Source organism: Syngnathus acus, chromosome 5 (assembly GCF_901709675.1).
Source record: "Syngnathus acus chromosome 5, fSynAcu1.2, whole genome shotgun sequence".
Lineage (NCBI taxonomy): Eukaryota > Metazoa > Chordata > Actinopteri > Syngnathiformes > Syngnathidae > Syngnathus > Syngnathus acus.
Genome location: NC_051091.1, coordinates 1,646,983 through 1,665,302, shown reverse-complemented (window position 1 = coordinate 1,665,302; position 18,320 = coordinate 1,646,983). Strand labels below are relative to the sequence as shown.

Sequence of the window (18,320 nt, the reverse complement as noted above, 5' to 3'; positions counted from 1 at the left end):
TAGTGTGTCAATGAATGCTAATGAAAACATGATCGATGCTAGGCTTGCATTTTGCCATCATCTTGAATCAGACCAATATGATGTCAGAGTTGAGATTCGCCTTGCTGGGTTTAAATGTGAAATTAAAAAAAAAAAAATTTAACCTTAAGTAACATTAATTTGCGCATAAAACAAAACAATGTCTAACCAGGCTTTTTAATATGCTGACAATTAATTATGGGTCTTAGGGGGGGCTGCAATGAACGAGCATGCACATTCGATTCACTGGAAAAGTTGATTTGTGTTCAAGCACCACTAAATGTTGTATCTTTAAACAGTGTTAAGAGTTAATGGCTGGCGGTTGCTATGGAGACCAAAACGGCGCTCGTTGACAGGCCTTGGAAGAGCAGTGAGCGAGAAGGGGGCGGTACCCTACCGCCCGTCCTTTCCACTCATTGGTCCCTTGTGTGACATGTGACTAATGTGGAATGCAAATGCAAAAAAAGTTCTGCCCTGCCATTGCTGTGTTTCTGCTGTCGTTTCGCGGTGCTTCGGCGGCCCAGAAATGGACTACGTAGTAGGCTAAGCAAGGGGACACAACATCTAGAAGGAAGGGCGATTCGTCGACGTTTGCGACAAGGGTGAGCGCGAAGCTTATTCATGAAATTCGCCCTTTCCCCTGCTCCTAGCTTGTTTGTATGCATCTGTGCAGGAACGTGGGAGGCTTTGCTAGCTGCCATGCGCCCCGCAAACACTTAACAACACCTTTATGTCGTTTGTTTATTAAAGTCTTCATTATGCATGTTCGTTTTGGTGAACAGCCCGGTTTCATGAGCCGTAGTGTGATGGAATTCACCACGAATGAAAACAAACGCATGAGGTGTACGATTTCTTTAAAGGGGGCTGTCAAGCTCGGTGGCGCCCCATGATTGACTTGTCGCGTGGGGTAACATACCAAAGAGTGACGTCACGAGCTCTTCTGACAACGCCTGTCATAAGAGTGTGAAGCCGAGCGAGGCTCGTCACTAACCTCACGTTGAACTCCAACCTCGGTTTACATTTGCGAGGCACATATAGGTTAACCACCACGTGACTCCAGTGGCATGGAAGTTGTTGCAAGTGGAATGTGGCACACCAAAACATTAAGGCTGAATCCATATTTTGCCATTAAAGGGGGACAATAATTCATCTGTAAGGATTTGGATCCGCAGGGTAAGTGGATGAGTGATCATTTCTGACATGCTTTGCCAGAACTATTTCACTGCATGGTATTTATAGCTGAGGGTGAGGACAACATATTTCATTTTTAATCCTACTTCTGCTACTTTGATGTGGAAAAAGGTGTTAGTCCATTACATGTTGGTAGTGAAAGTTGAAGATGTACAGAATTCTGCAAAGCTTGCTTCCCCCATTTGGCTTTTTGGTGGACATGCCAACCTGACCTTTTCGTTTTTGTTGACATGCTTCCCACCCCTCTCTGCAAGACTGAAGGCCCGCATCCGTGGCCGCACCTCCAGCCAATCTATATGCTAATGAGAACTCGATAATCAATGAGCTTCGTGCATGTTCAGCCCCAATCAATACAACATTTCAGTGGCACGGCTACATTTCACAGAGCCAGACGTGCGGGTGCCGTCTTAATGTGACGGGGCAGACCATCAGCACGCCATTATGCTCTGATTCCATCGTGAATAAATAGCGTTCCCGTCTGGTGGCGTTTTGAATTCCAAAAGTCCGTTCATTCATTGAATAAGGTATTGATATTTGATTTTGGTGTGGTTATTTCAATTTACACCCATGATCAAAGCTCAAGCAGGTCCTCTGTTCACACTAATGGTTACGTTCTGTCTGGGGTCACATCACTTAAATTTGGAACACGCCGTAGAGTAAAACTTCGCACAGTAGTAAAGTGACAATTCCAATATTTGTATGACAAGTACTTCCATTCCATGAATCCGAAACGGTGAAATGATTTTGATGACAGCAGGTTTGAATTCCAGTCAAGTTAGTCTGTTTGGAGAAGGAATTGCACATTTATTCCATTAAATATGTATCTTGTCAGAACAGGAACAGCCTCTGCACCGTACATAATGATCTGTGCTGAAACATCGAAATAATTACTAGTCATTGCCCGACTGCTATCCTATATCTTATCAATAAAAGGACACAAAGAGAAAAGTGGCACCTCTGTCAGCCCATCGACAGACGGCAGTGTCAAGCAGCTTCAAGTGGAGACCTCGACGACCCTGCAGTTGAGTAAATAAACACTCCAAATCAAACACACCCCTGGATGGACGGAAATAGCCTGCTGCCAAATGGATGTGACGTACTGTTGTTTGTGAGATAAGGTGCAACTGATTTATCGACTGACACCAGAATTGGCCTCCTCATAGCTGCTGGTTATGAGTTCCAAATGAACTAATTGGCTTGGACCAAAAGAGCAATGGTCTTTTTCTCAGATGTTTTGATGGGAGCCCCTGGAAATATGCTGTTGAAGATGATACTACATGCGTACATTTTCACAACAGCAGAAATGGGAATAGTCATGTCAGAGCGTCTATGCATGCAAAAATAAATTGGGGTACCATGGGGGGGGGAGGGGCAGCCCATCATTACCATCATCTTCATTAGAGAGCATCCTGCTAGCCAATCAGCACGCCCGCCCTGCTCGGGGATTCCGCCGTGGTCCCGTTGGCTGTCGCTAGGATACCACATAATCAGGAGGCAGGCTGCGGCCTGGTTGGCGGAGTGGGGTGTCGATGCCGGGACGACGAGCTCGCCGTGCGTTCGGGGGTAGGTGGAGGTGTTGGGGGGGGGGGGGCAGGGGGCTGGGCCGATATAGCGCACTCGCACCAACGCTTTCACTCACTCAGTCAGTCAGTCGCTCAGTCAATCAGTCAGCCAAGCAAGCGCTCGAGGGGAAGCAGACAAAGAAGAGCATCATCCTGAAGTAGGACAGCACGCTCCCGGGGGATGGGGCACCATACCCCTGCATCGCGGTGGGGGGGCCATAGGAGGTAGGAGACTCGGGGTTGCTGGGCTTTGTCTTAGCAGCTGAGCACCCATCCTCACACATGCACGCACAAACATTTGCGGTAGCCACCATTACATATTCATTTGTGGGGCTGATGGAGCCTGCTTGCCGCCATCCGTGTTGTGCAGGAGCCAGCCGGTCTGTCGATGTGTCTGACAGCCTCTTAATGGCTCTCCCCTTCCTCTTGACTTCACAAATCCTCTAGACGCGAGCGAGTCTGTCAGTCCACGTGAAAATATTACATCCGCTCCAGGGGTGCTGAGCGCTGCAGCTGACTTGTTGTAGCTCTTGGTGCAACACAAGTTTCAAGCGGCGTAATTCCGAAAAATCCGATGTATCCTGTCATCGTCAAGTCATGAAAATACGATGATCAATGATGTTACCACATGTGCGTCTACAACAAAACAAACCACCACGATGAATTGCAACAACAGCGGAAGTGTAGACCATTAAATGGGAACTCATCGCAGAGTGCTTAAATATGTATATATAGTGTTATATTTACAATATTTGTTAAGTTGGTATTGTACATTAAATTGCTTACATCACTTGCATTTGCACTCATCTAATGATCCAAAAATATATATATTTACAACTGCAGGTGAATTGTTACAGAAAACAAACGTTGCTGCTGTTCATTAAAGTCTGCGCTCGCATTGATCCGTTTCAGGTTGACATGGTCAACAAAAGTGACTCTTACTTGACACATTTCCGTAGTATGAGTGGTGTAAGTGCTTGCTAACAGTCCACCTTTGTGGCTCCCGAGCGTCCCACTGCACCCAAGCGTCCCAGTTTTGAGCGGGCCTACTCAAATGCCTGTTTCCACCCGTCACTGTCAATCAAGGCTAGTTACTCGTTGGAACTTTCCATCTTGAGGAGACCCAATGCCGCGAGGCGCTTGCAAATTTACAAGTGGACCTATCTCAGACAGCCAATGTGACACTTTAAATTGGTCAATAATGTGTGAAAAATAAATAGGGCACACACGAGTACCAGACAACGGTTTTGATTTGCGGGAAAAAAAATCAAAAAGGCCAAATTTGCCCCATGGGAGCTAATGAAATCTAACACTGATGAAATGTAAACACAAATATATCAGATGCTATTAGAATATGCATAGGCTGTATGATAATGGCCAAAGGGCGCTTAAATAGAAAAGTTATTTGTGAGTAGTGTTAAATTCACTATTCAGTGTCTTTCCAGATGCAGTTGCAAAATGTGGCATGCAGGGACAGTATTGTGTCTGTGGTGGGGGGGGGGATTTTTTCCATTACCCTGTCACTGATAAATGCATGATTTCCCCTCATGGAGAGACTGTGGGGGCCAAAAGCATCATTTCCATGGGGAGTGGGGGTTCCTTCCCCTCTTTCTGTGAATGCGGCTGCTTTGTGTACAAATATGAGCGCTCACCTTGTCTAATTGAAGTTCATTACCGTCACTAAAACCAACATTTTAAAAGTTAATGAGATGTCATCCTTTTTTGTCCTTTCATGTTTTTTTTTTTTTCTTGTGCAAACTTTCCGCCCAATACATTTCTTTTTTTCCCAACTTATCGTTTATTCCACACTGCATTTAATTGAATGGCATATGGTTTCTAAGGGTTTTCATTGAGTTGGAGGTCCGCAAAATAAGCAGGCTCTACATCTGGGTTTGGGCCCCTAATCCTCTCTAAATAGTAATGAGAAGGAGGAGGAGGCGGTAATGGCTTTAGAATGGCAGTGTGGCAGCAGTGCGAGTCCTGATTTAATCACTTCCATCAAACCCTCCTCAAGCCCCTTGCTCAAGCTTCACCCCTCATTTTGCTGTTTAATTACATGCACACACCTCTAACCTCCAGGCTAGAAATTCTATCCTCCTCCCTTTAAGCTTTGTTTTCATCCCCATCAGCTGGTGACCCCTCTTCCTTTTTCCTCTGTAGCATCTTAACTTCCTCTTTATTCTCAAAGGCTGGATTTATTGCATGCCTTTTTTTGTATTTGTTCGCAGCTATTATCTGGCAGCATGAACAGAATAAACAAACGCGTGGAATGAGATGTGTCCGGATCGGAAGTCGGCCTTTTCCAGATGTATAAACATCCAAATGTGTCCGTTTAATATATAGTTTGTATTCCTTCAACGCTTCAGCTGAGTCATTTTCCCCACACAGACTAATAATGTTACTGCAGTGCAATCACATGTACAAATAAAATGGCACCAGGACAGAATTTGCAAAAGACAGAATGCCAAACATCTTACAACTGCTTTTGATGAATGAGGCATCCATGAATGTCTTGTGTTCATCTGTGTAATTTGTGATTTAGAGCGGTAGCCAACTTCTCTTTCTCTGCTACATTTTCTGAATCTCATTAGTGACATCAAGTTGTTTTTTTTTGCTTGCTTTGTTCTGCTGTGCCTTTCACATTTCTATTGCTTAGTCTTATGTGTCTTAAGTCAAACTGCAGTGGGTGGGTGTTTTATTCACACGCACTTAAATGTACCCGTTTCTGTTATTCATTTGTTCTTGGACACACACTTAAACGGAATAAATTTTCTCCTTGGCTGCTGTGACATCAGAGCACTGGCATTGCCACTTGCACTTCACTTTTGATTCATTTCTCCCTCTATCCCGGCCGGGGTGATAATAGTTTGGGAATTTACATGATAGTTTTACACATGCATTGACAAACGCTTTTGTCCTAGCGTAAAGTCTACACATGCTACCCACACCACGCTACATGCCTGACCCCAACTGAACTCGACAATTGCCAACAAATGACGGTAGACAACTCCCACACATACCCGCAACTGCGACCCCTGCTGTCCTTTTTCGTCAATCGTTCCGCTTTCTGCTTTCCTTTCCAACACCCAAGCGAGTTTCTTCTCTCACACACACACACGCCACTTTCTCTGCTATGTTTCAGGCACAGGCGGGCCATTCAGAAGAGCCGGGGGTCAAAGGTGAGAAGAGCAGAGGGCACCATGAGCGAGCCGGGGCCCCCCGCCACACCGGCTGCCGCCACCACGGCCGCCGCCACGGGCAGCAGCTCTGCGACTATCACAACCACCGCCACCATGTCCGCCAGCTCCACCACGGCTGTCAGCACCAACGCGACAACCGCATCGACTACCACTACTGCTTCTGCTAGCAGTACTAATACCACCACCAGCAGCAGTAGTAGTACTAGTATTAGTAGCAGCACTAGTAGTAGTACCACTACTGCAGCAGCGGCGAGACAGGCAGTCCCTCAGATTTCAGTTTACGGCGGAATACCCGACAGGCAAACCGTGCAGGTGATTGCTTCCGTATTTGTGCTGATGTGACTGAAACGAGAGATGTTTACGTTCCTTTGGGTCTTTTCAAAACAATCCAAGCGAGGAATGCTGCTTGCACTTTAGTGCTATTGACCTCCTGACCCCTAGGATTAGCCTCCACATTGGCTGACTGGGGGACCCATTTGACTTTTAATGGCCTTTTCTCCCCCCTATTCAGACCAACAACGTTGTTTTCAAGCAGTTGAAAGGAGGGCTACTCATTTAGTACCGCGGAGGAGCGGCCTTTGCTTCCACTCTTTTTAAGATGTTTGAGTTCCCGGTCAACCTTTTTCCACCACGGCAGCTTAATCGGATAAAATTGGCTTCTGCTCACCTAATGAGGATCAGCGCTCTGGAAAATGAATACCCAATTAGAGAAATCATTTTCTTTGCGTAGCCCACATTGTTCTCTTACCTTTCCTCGGTTTGCTCCAGGTGATCCAGCAAGCACTCCACAGGCAGCCCAACACGGCGGCTCAGTACCTGCAGCAGATGTACGCGGCCCAGCAGCAGCATCTCATGTTACAGACCGCAGCGCTCCAGCAGCAACACAGCCTCAGCACGGCTCAGCTGCAGAGTCTCGCTGCCGTGCAGCAGGTGATAGATAACATTCCTCCAGAGTCGTCTTTTGTGTTAACATCTGTTAAATATATCTTCACCGTCTTGACCCCTTGCCCCAGGCCAGTATCGCAGCGGGTCGCCAGAACTCCTCCCAGAACGGCACAACATCGCAGCAAACAGGCTCCACTCAAACCACAGTAAGAACAAACTACAGTAGCACTTTGAGATTCTTCTGAAACGTAAAGTTCATAATAAATGAATCCAGTCCAGCGAGTATCCTGAACAGATCACTAAACTACAAAGCTGTTTTGCCGTTGCCAACTTTTTACGTCAAAAGAAGTGCCGGTCTTCTCCCTTCCCATAGATCAACCTGACCGCCTCGCCGGCGGCTGCACAGCTGATCAGCCGAGCCCAGAGCATCACGTCGGCTCCCGCTAGTATCTCCCAGCAGGCTGTTCTGCTGGGCAGCCCGTCGAGCACCACCCTCACCGCCAGCCAGGCGCAGATGTACCTGCGTGCGCAGATGGTGAGAACATAGCCCAAGGAAAGAAAGCCTTCCTAACTCGCAGATGTTGACTTCTTTTTACTCAAGTGTGTGATTTGGGTATTCATATAGATGCTGAATAGTGTGTTCCATTCGGGTAACGAGTGCATTATGATGCGAGTTAGAAGCACTTTTTTTTCTTTTCTTAATCAAGTTGTTCAATTTTACTGGAGGCTGCCACTGAAATCTTGTATTAGCTTGACATGCTATTGACTTCCTATGCTGATGCATTCCTGACAGTAGTGTACGTGTGTGTGGTGTTTTGCAGGCCCAGCAGAGCAACGTTTTCCAGGCGCAGCAAAGCAACTTAGTCCAAGTGGCCAGGAGTTTGGGCCGAGCCGTCCCCCTTTCGCCACAGCTGATCTTCACGCCGACGGCCACCGTGACGGCGATGCAGTCCGACAGCTCGGCGCAAGTATGCTGGCTGTCTCTGTTGGTGTCACCGAACGTATCTCACCGCTTTCAATTCAAGAGTTGGGAAAATAACACCTCTTCATTTGACACAATAAGCATGGCTCTCAAAGTGATCTTTATAACCACTTCATTTTCTTGAGCAGCAACAAGCTGGAGAGAAAACGGATGGACGGATAAGTCAATAACATCACCCTTGCTTCTTTTTGTCTTAAGAATCAGGTCCAAAATCTGGCCATACGCAGTCAGCAGGGAGCGACCACGTCTTCCACCCAGGCTCAGACGCTGCAGGCTCTGAGCTTGAAGCAGAGCCCTGTGGCCATCCAGCCTGCCTCGCTTGTCAAGAACCCCAGCCAAGGGATGCAAGTGTCTGCGGGAATCAAGTCAACTGAGAGCTCCTCCGAGGCCGGAAAGAAGGGGGATGCCGCTGTGGTCACAGAGGCCCGGGCCATTAATATGAGCCGCAACGTCACGACAGTCGGCGCGCAGCCGCTTATCGCTCCAGGTGAGTGGCCTCTGCAAAGCTTCAGGTTTTCAATTTCCTTCCATGGTTGTGTCAGTCCAAAAAAAAAAACCCCATCTGTCTGCAGCCTACACGCAGATTCAACCCCACTCACTGGTACAGCAACATAAGCAGCAGCAGCAGCAGCAGCAGCAGCAGCAACAGTTTGTGGTTCATCACAGCCAAACCTCCCAGAGGAGCTCGGGTCAGCTGTTGCAGACGGCGTCCATTCAGCCGTCGCCGCATCCCGTTCCCGTGCTACCCAAACCGGCATCGCACCAGACCGCCGCTCCTGGCCAGCACGCCAGCATCTTCCATTCCACCATAAGTCACCACATGCTCCAGCCTGCTGCCTCATCAACGTCTTCCACACTGACGAGTCAGGCCAAAGCTCAGCCTGTGCAGCTCACAGCCATCAACCTTCAAATACATCCCACGGTATGATCTAGAAAATGGCCTAGAGCGGTTCTGAAACCAATGTTCAGAACTAGTTTTCATGAGTAGCCAATCGTCAGCAACTACTTTTGTAACGATCCAAAATCTCAATAGCAGTTTTTCCTTTGCAGTGACTTAGTATATCTATGTATGAGGAGCAAGTTACCCCCTTTTTTTTTTTCTCAGATTTTCTACTTTAACCACATTCAGTTTCATTACTCTGCGTAGTGGGCCTTAAACACAACACAATGCATCTGTAATCGGCATCGTGTGTGGCATGTAAAATACGAGAACAGTGACACAATATTGGCAGGAGAAAAAGGGATATTGCAAAATGTATCTGTCTGTACGTTGGCCAACTCACAGGTGGTCCTTTATCCCCTCAACGTGTAAGGGCGTTTTAGCCAAACTGAAGAAAATAAACGGGAAAGGACCTTCAACTTCCCTCCCTCAAGAACATTCTGTTTCCCTTTGAAACTGCAGGCCTCTCGAACACTGGTTCAGGAGTGTAAAGATAAGCCAACGTCACTGGTGGTGAGGGAGACGTGCGCAGCCTCCAGCCCGCAGCAGCAGCAGCAGCAGCAACAAAAGCCGCCGCCGCCGCCGCCACCCCCGGCACCGACGCCACAACCGCCACAGCAGCAAAGTACGGCGTCGCAACCCAGGAAGCCGATAGAGCATCCCAAAGCTGACACGGTGCCACAAGGTCAACCGCAAGGTAACGGAACATTTTCAGGACAATTCAAGATGGATAATGTTCAACTATTTGATGGCGATGCACATTTCAGCTTGCGTCTCTTGACTGAGCAAATTCAGATGAACACATCCAATTCAGTACTGCAGTAGTTTTACATATTGTGCAGTCCTAATTATATTGCCGTTCTAGTCATTGTTTAAGTAAATCAGTGACTCACCATGACTGTTTTATGTGTAATATTTTGGCACACTTAGTACAGTACGAGTTTTTTTTTTTTGAATCCGCAAATGGGCTTCTCCAAAACCAGTTTTTCCTCCTCCTTAACGTATCTTGTCATGTCTTAGTGGGGGGTGCGACCAAGAGGCCGGTGCCTGCACCCGGGAGCCCGCCTCCACCCACGACCTCAGGAAACGACAGCGGGACGCCCAGCGCGGCGACGCCTGTCGCACCGCACAACGGCGAGAGCAAACCGCCGCAGGCCATCGTCAAACCGCAGGTCCTCACGCATGTCATTGAGGGCTTTGTCATCCAGGAGGGTGCCGAGCCGTTCCCAGTGTGTGTAAGTGGCGCCCCTTGGCAGCAGCCAAACTCGATTAGATTAGCCTCGAGCCGTGGCGCTCTCTCTCTCTCTCTCTCTCTCTCTGTCAACCGGAGAGCGCAAATTCTCTCTCGCTCTATGTGAGCTGACAGCTCCCAGCTTGTCTGTGATTCTGCCTTTAATGATGGACACTTCATCACTGAACTCTCTTGTGAAATGGAACCTTGTGTGTCAACAGGTGGAGCGTCTCCCCATCCTCATCAACAGCCCCAAGAAACTGGACAGCCAGCTGTCCTCCGACCCGGACAAAACTCCCGTCAGCAACGCGGCAAACTCAGACTCGGATCCTGAAGACTTGAATCAGACGGGTGAGGCAGAAAGCTCCAATCTCAATCTTTCATTTGTCCACCCAATCTGAAGATTTAATTGGATACATTTGTAGATTACCAATCATGGACTTGGTTGTTTAACTGATATTATTTATCAACACAAAGTGATCAATCTGATCTGTCTCGACAGAAAATGATCAAGAGCCCAAGCTGACGTGTGAATACTGCGGCTGGGTGGACTTTGCCTACACGTTCAAGCGTTCCAAGCGCTTCTGCTCCATGGTTTGTTCCAAGAGGCAAGTCAACATGAACCTTTTTAACCCAATGGAATCAAAAGAACGGAAGAACAAAATGTGGTTTTCGTCCGCAGGGATCAATTATCACTATTTTATTAATGATGACAAATTCAAGAGTCCCTTACTAATCCAAATAATGCGATGGCATTTTTATACACAGGTACAGTGTGGGCTGCTCAAAGCGCATGAGACTGTTACGCACAGAGAAAGCCAAACAAGCCAATCGCTGGCACAGAAGAAGCCAAGGCTGCTCAAGCATCGAAGCCAAGAAGCGGGTATGCAAAACATTCAAATGTTTGCCACCATTTGAGCAAATCCTACACTACATCTAGATTATTATACTGGCCTTTTCGCTTCATTCGTTGCTTCCTTCATCAACCTTCTCAGAAGATGTCCCCGTCGCCAGAGCAGACTCAGGGCGGCTCAGTGTCGTCACCGCATCCCTCCCAGCCTAGCCAAGAGGAGTCCAGTCCATGTTCTGAGATGTCCAGCTACGAAGAACCAACTTCGCCGATGTCGGCGGCCAGCTCGGGACCCCCGGCACCACCCGCCCCGCCCCCGGCTCCCGTCCAGCGGCAGCCGAGCAGGGCGTCCTCAGAGCCGGAAGTCCTCGCCGGCATTGACGCCTCGCCCGCTCTGTGTCAGCCTTTCTTACCCAATGACCCCACCAAGTGGAACGTGGAGGAAGTGTACGAGTTCATCTGTTCGTTACCAGGTCAGGAGAAACGATTTGGTGATGTGCAATACTTTGTCAGTGTTCCATTGCGGGACAAATCATTTTTTGGTCATCCACAGGCTGTCAAGAGATCGCCGACGAGTTCCGCTCCCAAGAGATTGACGGCCAAGCTTTGCTCTTGTTGAAGGAGGACCACCTAATGAGCACCATGAACATCAAACTGGGACCTGCGCTCAAGATCTTTGCACGCATCAACATGCTCAAAGACTCGTAGCAATGAATGCATGTTTGGGACCTCACCATATCATCTCCACAGACTCCTGCACTTACTTGATGGCGACATCACCGGCTGACTGAAGAAGACGCGTTTGTCTCTGTATTGGCTTCCGTACGGAGAATCAAATGAGATTAGATGTCGAAGTGTTAAACAAGATGAAATTCCTCCCATGTGGTTCCAGATGTACAAGTTCATCTCCATAAATTGGAATATTGTTTGTGATGACTATTTCAATTCAAAAAGTCAGTCATTAAACATGAAGGGGAATATTTTGCTCATTTGAATTTCATTGAATATATTTGGATTGTTCTTGAAATGGTGAATTAGGGGTTTGGGAGCTATAATCCACAAAATGGCAAATTCAGGAAGGATTTCACACTGCATATGGACTTTTTCATTTCAATTACTGAGCTATAAAAAGTTGTCCGTGATGTTCCAATTTATTGAAATGCACTTGGTTTACTAAAGAATAACAAAGGGCTAAGAGAGTCAAGTCAGCACTGCCATTAAGTATTTCCTTTTGTTTTTAAAGGTTTATAAGACGAGATTTTGTAGTTTTGTCAGCCTAGGAAATGGCAAAACAAGCAATTTTGTGTCTGGGAACAGAAGATTGGATCAGCAGGAATGTTGCTGCACACTAATGTCCGTTTGTTTCACTATCATGGCACTTAATTGTCTTCTTTTTTTTTTTGTATTGCCTTCATCTTAAACATCCACCGTGGAGTTTTGTGTAAATGGCAGCCAGACGGATTTAACTTAACCTTGTTATTTGACTACAGAAATATTTTTTGAAATATGCAAATGTATAAGAACACATTTGAGTTTTTCTGTTTGTTTTTGTAAATGATGTTATCGGGCCGCTGAGGACTTTGGTCATGTTTTGTCGAATGCTTGTGTTTAACGGCATTGTGTGGTACGCAGCTTTTTGCCGCTATAAATAATTTCACCTTCCCGTTGGTCTCTTTAATTGCTGCAATGTTTCTCAGGAGGAGCCCCAGAATACTTTGCATTGACATCACTGCGACATAAATGGACAAAAAACACAATGCTGATATCGGACTTGTGGGATGCTTTTCTCATTGTATCATTTAATATCATGAATATAATATTGCTTTTTTTTGTTTGTTTGAAATATTGGAAACAGTATCACATTTTCATTGACAAACCCCAAACTCTGGCCACAAACATGGGCAAAGCTTTGATTGCTGGTACAGTCGTTTCCTTCAATGTTTTCTCCGCGTCTCAATTGACATGCTCGTCTCGTCTGTCTATGCAGCGCTCCAAAGCCATCGCGGTTCCTGCATAACAAGGAGCCAGGCTGCACACAGGCCAGGCAGGAAGACCGTTCGAGCTGACCTTTTTGTCAAGACGGGAGCGGTTCTCAAAGTCCTGTTTAGCTGGCCATGTCGGACAGCTTTACCTTTTCGTCTGCGTGTATAGGTAGCGTGAGCGGATGCGCAGCGAGATCTAAATGTCAAGAGTAGGTTTGCTCCATCTACCTCGTCCCCGCTTGAACTCGCTCGCCAACTCACAGCTTGGTGTCCGGGAACTTGAACGTCGGGGCGAGCTACACAAGGAGAACACCAAATGTTAACAGACTCAACAAGACCACGCACGGTGGGTGTGTCACCTGCGTCACGCCCGGACGGACAACTTGCTTCATATGTCTGCTGCTGCTGCTGCTGGAGTCTGGTCCGACTATCAATATTTACCTTGGAAATTAAATGTAGAGCTAAAATTTGGACTATATATTGACAAATACAATTCAGTGCAATTACAATGCCTGCAATTTTAATTCTAGGAGGCTTGTCTAAAATAAGGCCCGGTGTCATCCGGCATGACTTGCCCCTCCCCTACCAATTAACAATTACGAAATGATTTTCACTTTACCAGGATTTGTCTTCATCTGAAAATGATTTCATACAAATAATGGTGACGGGCACAATTAAATAGCACTGTTTAGACCTCAGAACCTTTGCACAAACCTTTTCTCAAAGTGCATCGCTCAGGTGACAGGGAGGAATATTTCCATTCTGGACTGCTACCAACAGAGAGCGCAGTTATCGTCAGAGCGGTCCAAATCAAGTATCAAAGTAAACCTTTTGTAGTGTTCCATTTTGAACATTTACAGAGTTGAGGTGGAATGGATTTTCTTCTAGGAAGTTGCATTGGGCCAGGCCCAGCTATAGTGATGCATAAACAGGCTATTATAGATCAAATCAAATTAGGAACCATTTAGAGTGGGTTTTTTTTTTTTTATGTTTGGTTGTTTATTCTGGTATTTTTTTCAGTAGTGACGTCACAAAATGAAAATCCAAAAATAAAGCAAAACCGAATTAATACCTTAGATGCTCACTAAGCTGAGGTTTCACATCGAGGTATAACTTGTTCTGCACAACAGTTTTGGTTGTTCTACGAGGATTCATGATCATTTCTGGACACGAAAGCCACCAAAAGAGTGCACAATTAATTCAGGCCGGCGTGTTTGCTGCCGGCCTAACATAGAGCTCAAAATCTAAAGTGAAACACAAGAGAAGTTTTATAGAAGACCATTTTTGAAGAGCAATAAAACATTTGCAATTAAGTCAAACCCAACCATAGTTTGACCAAAACCAGCATAGGAACCAAACAGAAACATCTTTTCTGTGGTGAAAGACAAAGACAAACGTTTATCCTTTACATGCTAATAGGCATATAGATTTTGCACAAAAGTATTTTCAATTTGAGTCACTCTTCAACTTTTAGTGGTTCCATCGTAGAGGTGTAATAGATTTCAATACCATGGTGCCTTGAGATACCAGTGACCCAACTTCTGTTTTTCAAGATACAAGCCAACAAATGGATTTTTCTTTTTTGGGGAGTTTGGCAGATATAATTCGTAAACATTCTTCAACAAAGAGGCTTCAAGCTATTTATTTCTACTCTTAGCTGTAACTTACTGGCAAAACAAAGATAAAACTGAGAATTACACATCCATCCATTAATTGTATATAAACAAACACAGCTTCTGCTACCTTAATGATAACATACAATGAAAAAAGTCCAGACAGCCTCGTGGACTAACAATTAGCATCTATGTGGCTCTGTTATCTTATGGTGCCTGCAGTTGGCCAAGGTACACACACTAGAATGAGGAGCAAGTTGTATTTTTACTTCATAGAATATTTCTTGAAATATATTTTCTCATAAAAAAAAAAAACACATTGTATTTTTTTCTTGCTGGAATAGTATCTCAAGGCATCACTGTATTTGCTGCCTTAGAAATCAAAATTGAAACTCAAAGAAGAGCTTGTTCAGAACTAAAACTGAGACGAGTGGAAGCCGAACAGTGAGCTTCCGCCATCTCGCAAAATGAACGTGTCAATAAATCCGCGTCCATCGACTTGGGTACCCTGGGAGCCGTATTTGGGTTTAGGTTAGGCTTATACGTAGTATACGAAGCTCTGAACGTCTGGCTTAAATAAATGCTTGCTTTGTAGCCATACGAGCAGGTTGCCATGGTGACGCACGAGACAGGTGAAGATGCGTGACGTCGTGACGGCGGGATGAAGATGGACGGACGGTGGGATGGAAGCGGCTGGCTGACTGACTGGGGATGTTCAAACCGAGGCGATGGACGGAACTGGATGAGAGACGCCATACACACACACACGCAGACAGACCGGCCCGACTTGCCACAGGCACCAAAACAGCGACAAAACATTGCAATCATGCATCACCAGTGGAAGCTAACAGTCAGAACACGGTGGCCAGTAGGCAGCTGTTGATACTGTGCCACACAAACACGCACAGTTCACCTTTAACAGTCTGCCAACACACACAGGGACAGTGGGCGGGGGTGGCAAAAAGTGTGTTGTCGCCACAATGACATCTTTCAAACAAAATGAAGCTGTGTGTTTGTGTGTGTGGATCTCAGCATAGCAAATCCATTCGTTATCACCACAACACACAACAAATTATTTGGTTCCTCTTGAAATGTGACGCGACACACACATTTAAGCGTGATAATGAGATGTTCATTTCGGGGAAAATGCGTGCTCGGGCCCTCCATAATTTTTCAGGGGATGTTTGGATTCCATTTACAAAAATCGTCTCACATGATGTTTTAGCCGGCCTCGGCCTATCAAAAGAGTATCACAAAACGGATGCCTCGGCTGAAATATTCAAAGGGATAGTGCCATGTGTCAACACAGTGTTTGTTCTTTTTTTTTTTTTTACTTGGTTTTGTCTCTCGGTGCTACCGTGATGCTGAGAGGCACAGGGCAAGTTACAAGGCCAGAGCAGAGACCCCCACAACCCCCCCGTCCCCCTCAGTCTCTCACTCAAGTGTGTTGGAAGCGTACAGTCTTGGGTGGTGTTCACGGGGGGCCATGACATGACATCGGGCTGCCGACCTCCTCAAAGTGCAGCAAAGTGTGTTAGTGACCCATCCAGCGTGTGTGTGTGTGTGTGTGTGTGTGTGTGTGTGTACAAATGCATAGAAAATAACAACAAAAACAAAACTGCTCATTGGTTTGGCATCCTCTTCCTCCTCATAGTCTCACAGTGGTAGATGCCTGGTAAGACAAGAGAGGCTACACACGGACAAAGAAAAACAAAACAAAAAAAGTCCAAAAATGAAAAATCCTTTGCTTTGACATAATTTACAAATAAGCAACCTCTGCGATCTATCAAGGGGTTGGAAATGCAAGGGAAAAAAATGAGCTCAGTCCAGGGAGGGGGCATCCCCAGCCGCAGTCAGGGGGAGAGGGGGGGGGGGTATCCTCGTAGGAGGCTGCTGGGCAGAAAAACAAAACGTGGAGGTGCAGGAGGAGGCAGCCCTGAGGGGTGGCTACACCGTCACAGTGAGAAGGCACGGGGCTCCAACTGTGCGTGGATTGCCAACCGGATGCAAGGGGGCACGGGTTGAGGGGGTCTGATTAGGAGAGAGAGAGAGAGAGAGGGCGGGCGGGCGGGGCCTCAGAATATGGTGGTCTCGTACTTGGTGCTGACGGGCCGCCTGTTGGCGTCGTGCTGGTCCAAAATCCAGGAGGTGCTGCCCAAGGAGTGCATGTCGACGTCCGTCTCCAGGGGGTCGATCTGCCGGGTGGAGCAGGAGGAGGAGGAGGAAGAGGAGGAGGAGGAAGAGGGTATTGGAAAGGGGAGGGTGGAAGGGACGAGAGGGATTGTGTGAGACGGGTGTCAGCGGAGGAGGCTTCCCCTCCACGGCCCGGCGATCGATCAGCGACCGATCGCAGGCGCTCGGGGCTCAATCCACCACATGGATGATTGACGGGCTCCGCGGGCCGCCGCGGTGAGCGAACACCCCGGAAATAATAATGCCACAACTCAAGCAGGACAGAGACAACACTTGTTCAGCCCACACAGTACAGTGGATGAGTGGTTTGCACATCCTCACACTTCTGAGGTTCTGGGTTTGAATCTCAGCTCGGGCCTTGTTCTGGGGTGGGATGGGGGTGGGGGTGTCGCATGATCCTTTTGTTCAGTTTCTCCCGGTAGCTCCCACATTCCCATTTGGTTGACTGTCCATGTGTGGATGAGTGTCTGTATGTGCCCTGGGATTGGCTGACAAAAAGTTCAGGGTACACCCGTTTTTTTTTTTGCGCAAAGTTAGCTCTGGATAGGCTAAGCGTTATGAATTTTCAAATTTGGGCCTTAATTAAAAAAAGATATATATTATTCAATTAATCAACAGAATAATTGATCCTAAAAACCTTGAATAGTTTTAGTGACAGCCCTACTCTACAGTCAGGGATCTGACGCGCTGTTTCTTCCCTATGCTACGATTCAGTGTTTCAGGTCAGGTGACTGACTAGCTGCTCCTAAAGGTACCTAAGTCTAAGCAGATATTTTGTTGAAATTTTTGTGTCACTTGTCTCAAAGTATGGAATGACCTCTCGGTGCACATTAGACACCTACTGTGGAAGTTTGAAACTCACCTGACTTGTCTTGTTTTGAACTTTGTTACTGTTATTTTTAAATTGTTCAGTTGTCTAATGTTTTATGTTCCGTTTCCTATTTAAGTGCAGCACTTTGTTTTAGCTGCTTGTTTACAAAGTGCTGAGTTGAGCGAAAGAAAATGCATAGTGGTTAGAACATCTGCCTCACAATTCTGAGATTCTGGATTCCTCTCAGGCCTTCTTGTGTCACGTCCTGTGTTGAGCGACCCACAGCAGAAGGCAAAAAAAAAAAAACCCAAACATACTGACCACACATCCCACGGGCACAGCTTACACTCAGTCACCTTCAAATTCAAATGAATGAAAGCATCCACCAAGCACAACCGGGAATTCAGCTAAACTGCGACACTTGCGCTCACGTCGTTCATGAGGAAAGATGGCGAGAGGGAAATGGAATCTGCGGTGGTAGGAAAGGAAGATGATGAAGGTGGCAGCCGGGAAGGGGGTGCGTGAGCGGGTGTGCGACGGCAGCCGGGGGGTGAGTAGAGGCAAGGAAAGAGAAGGACCTGAACTCCGGGGCTAACGGAGTGCAACGGGAGGAAGGTAGGACGGTGGGTGGTGCACGTGTGACAGTGACAGCAGCGGCATTCGAGCGCGGGGGCACCCTGGTGGGCGGCGGCGGCGGCGGGCGACAGCAGCACCAAGAAGACAAGAAGACAAGGACAGGTTAAAAGACACACTTAGCATTGTGCCCATGCTTCTCCAACGGTGCGTGCGCGAGGACTCTGCAACCATGCAGCTCTGCTTACCTTCTTCATAGTTACAATTCGGATCGGTCTGTTTCATTTTC

General features: G+C 46.9%; 2 protein-coding genes across 11 annotated transcripts in view; one reads left to right on the top strand and one right to left on the bottom strand.

Moving 5' to 3' along the window:
• The first annotated feature begins 2,584 nt into the window (after positions 1-2,584).
• phc2b (polyhomeotic homolog 2b (Drosophila)) lies at positions 2,585-12,521 on the top strand. The gene is made up of 15 exons (XM_037252089.1): positions 2,585-2,996; positions 5,914-6,283; positions 6,740-6,901; positions 6,985-7,062; positions 7,230-7,391; positions 7,678-7,824; positions 8,037-8,325; positions 8,411-8,760; positions 9,241-9,475; positions 9,799-10,013; positions 10,231-10,360; positions 10,512-10,617; positions 10,778-10,892; positions 11,005-11,332; positions 11,413-12,521. Exons 1-15 carry the CDS (start codon positions 2,953-2,955, stop codon positions 11,565-11,567), a joined length of 2,886 nt encoding a protein of 961 aa, XP_037107984.1. The 5' UTR covers positions 2,585-2,952; the 3' UTR covers positions 11,568-12,521.
• The window catches only part of anks1ab (ankyrin repeat and sterile alpha motif domain containing 1Ab), a 24,802-nt gene continuing 18,743 nt past the window's right edge, over positions 12,262-18,320 (bottom strand). For 3 of the 10 annotated variants that reach the window (XM_037252091.1, XM_037252090.1, XM_037252098.1), the window contains one exon: positions 16,556-18,135. In XM_037252091.1, coding sequence (XP_037107986.1) covers positions 17,866-18,135 — 270 coding nt within the window. In that variant the 3' untranslated portion in view covers positions 16,556-17,865. Of the gene's footprint in view, positions 13,138-14,434; positions 18,136-18,320 lie in introns of those variants that run through there. The other 7 variants (XR_005098013.1, XM_037252093.1, XM_037252092.1 and 4 more) reach the window with 7 other exon arrangements.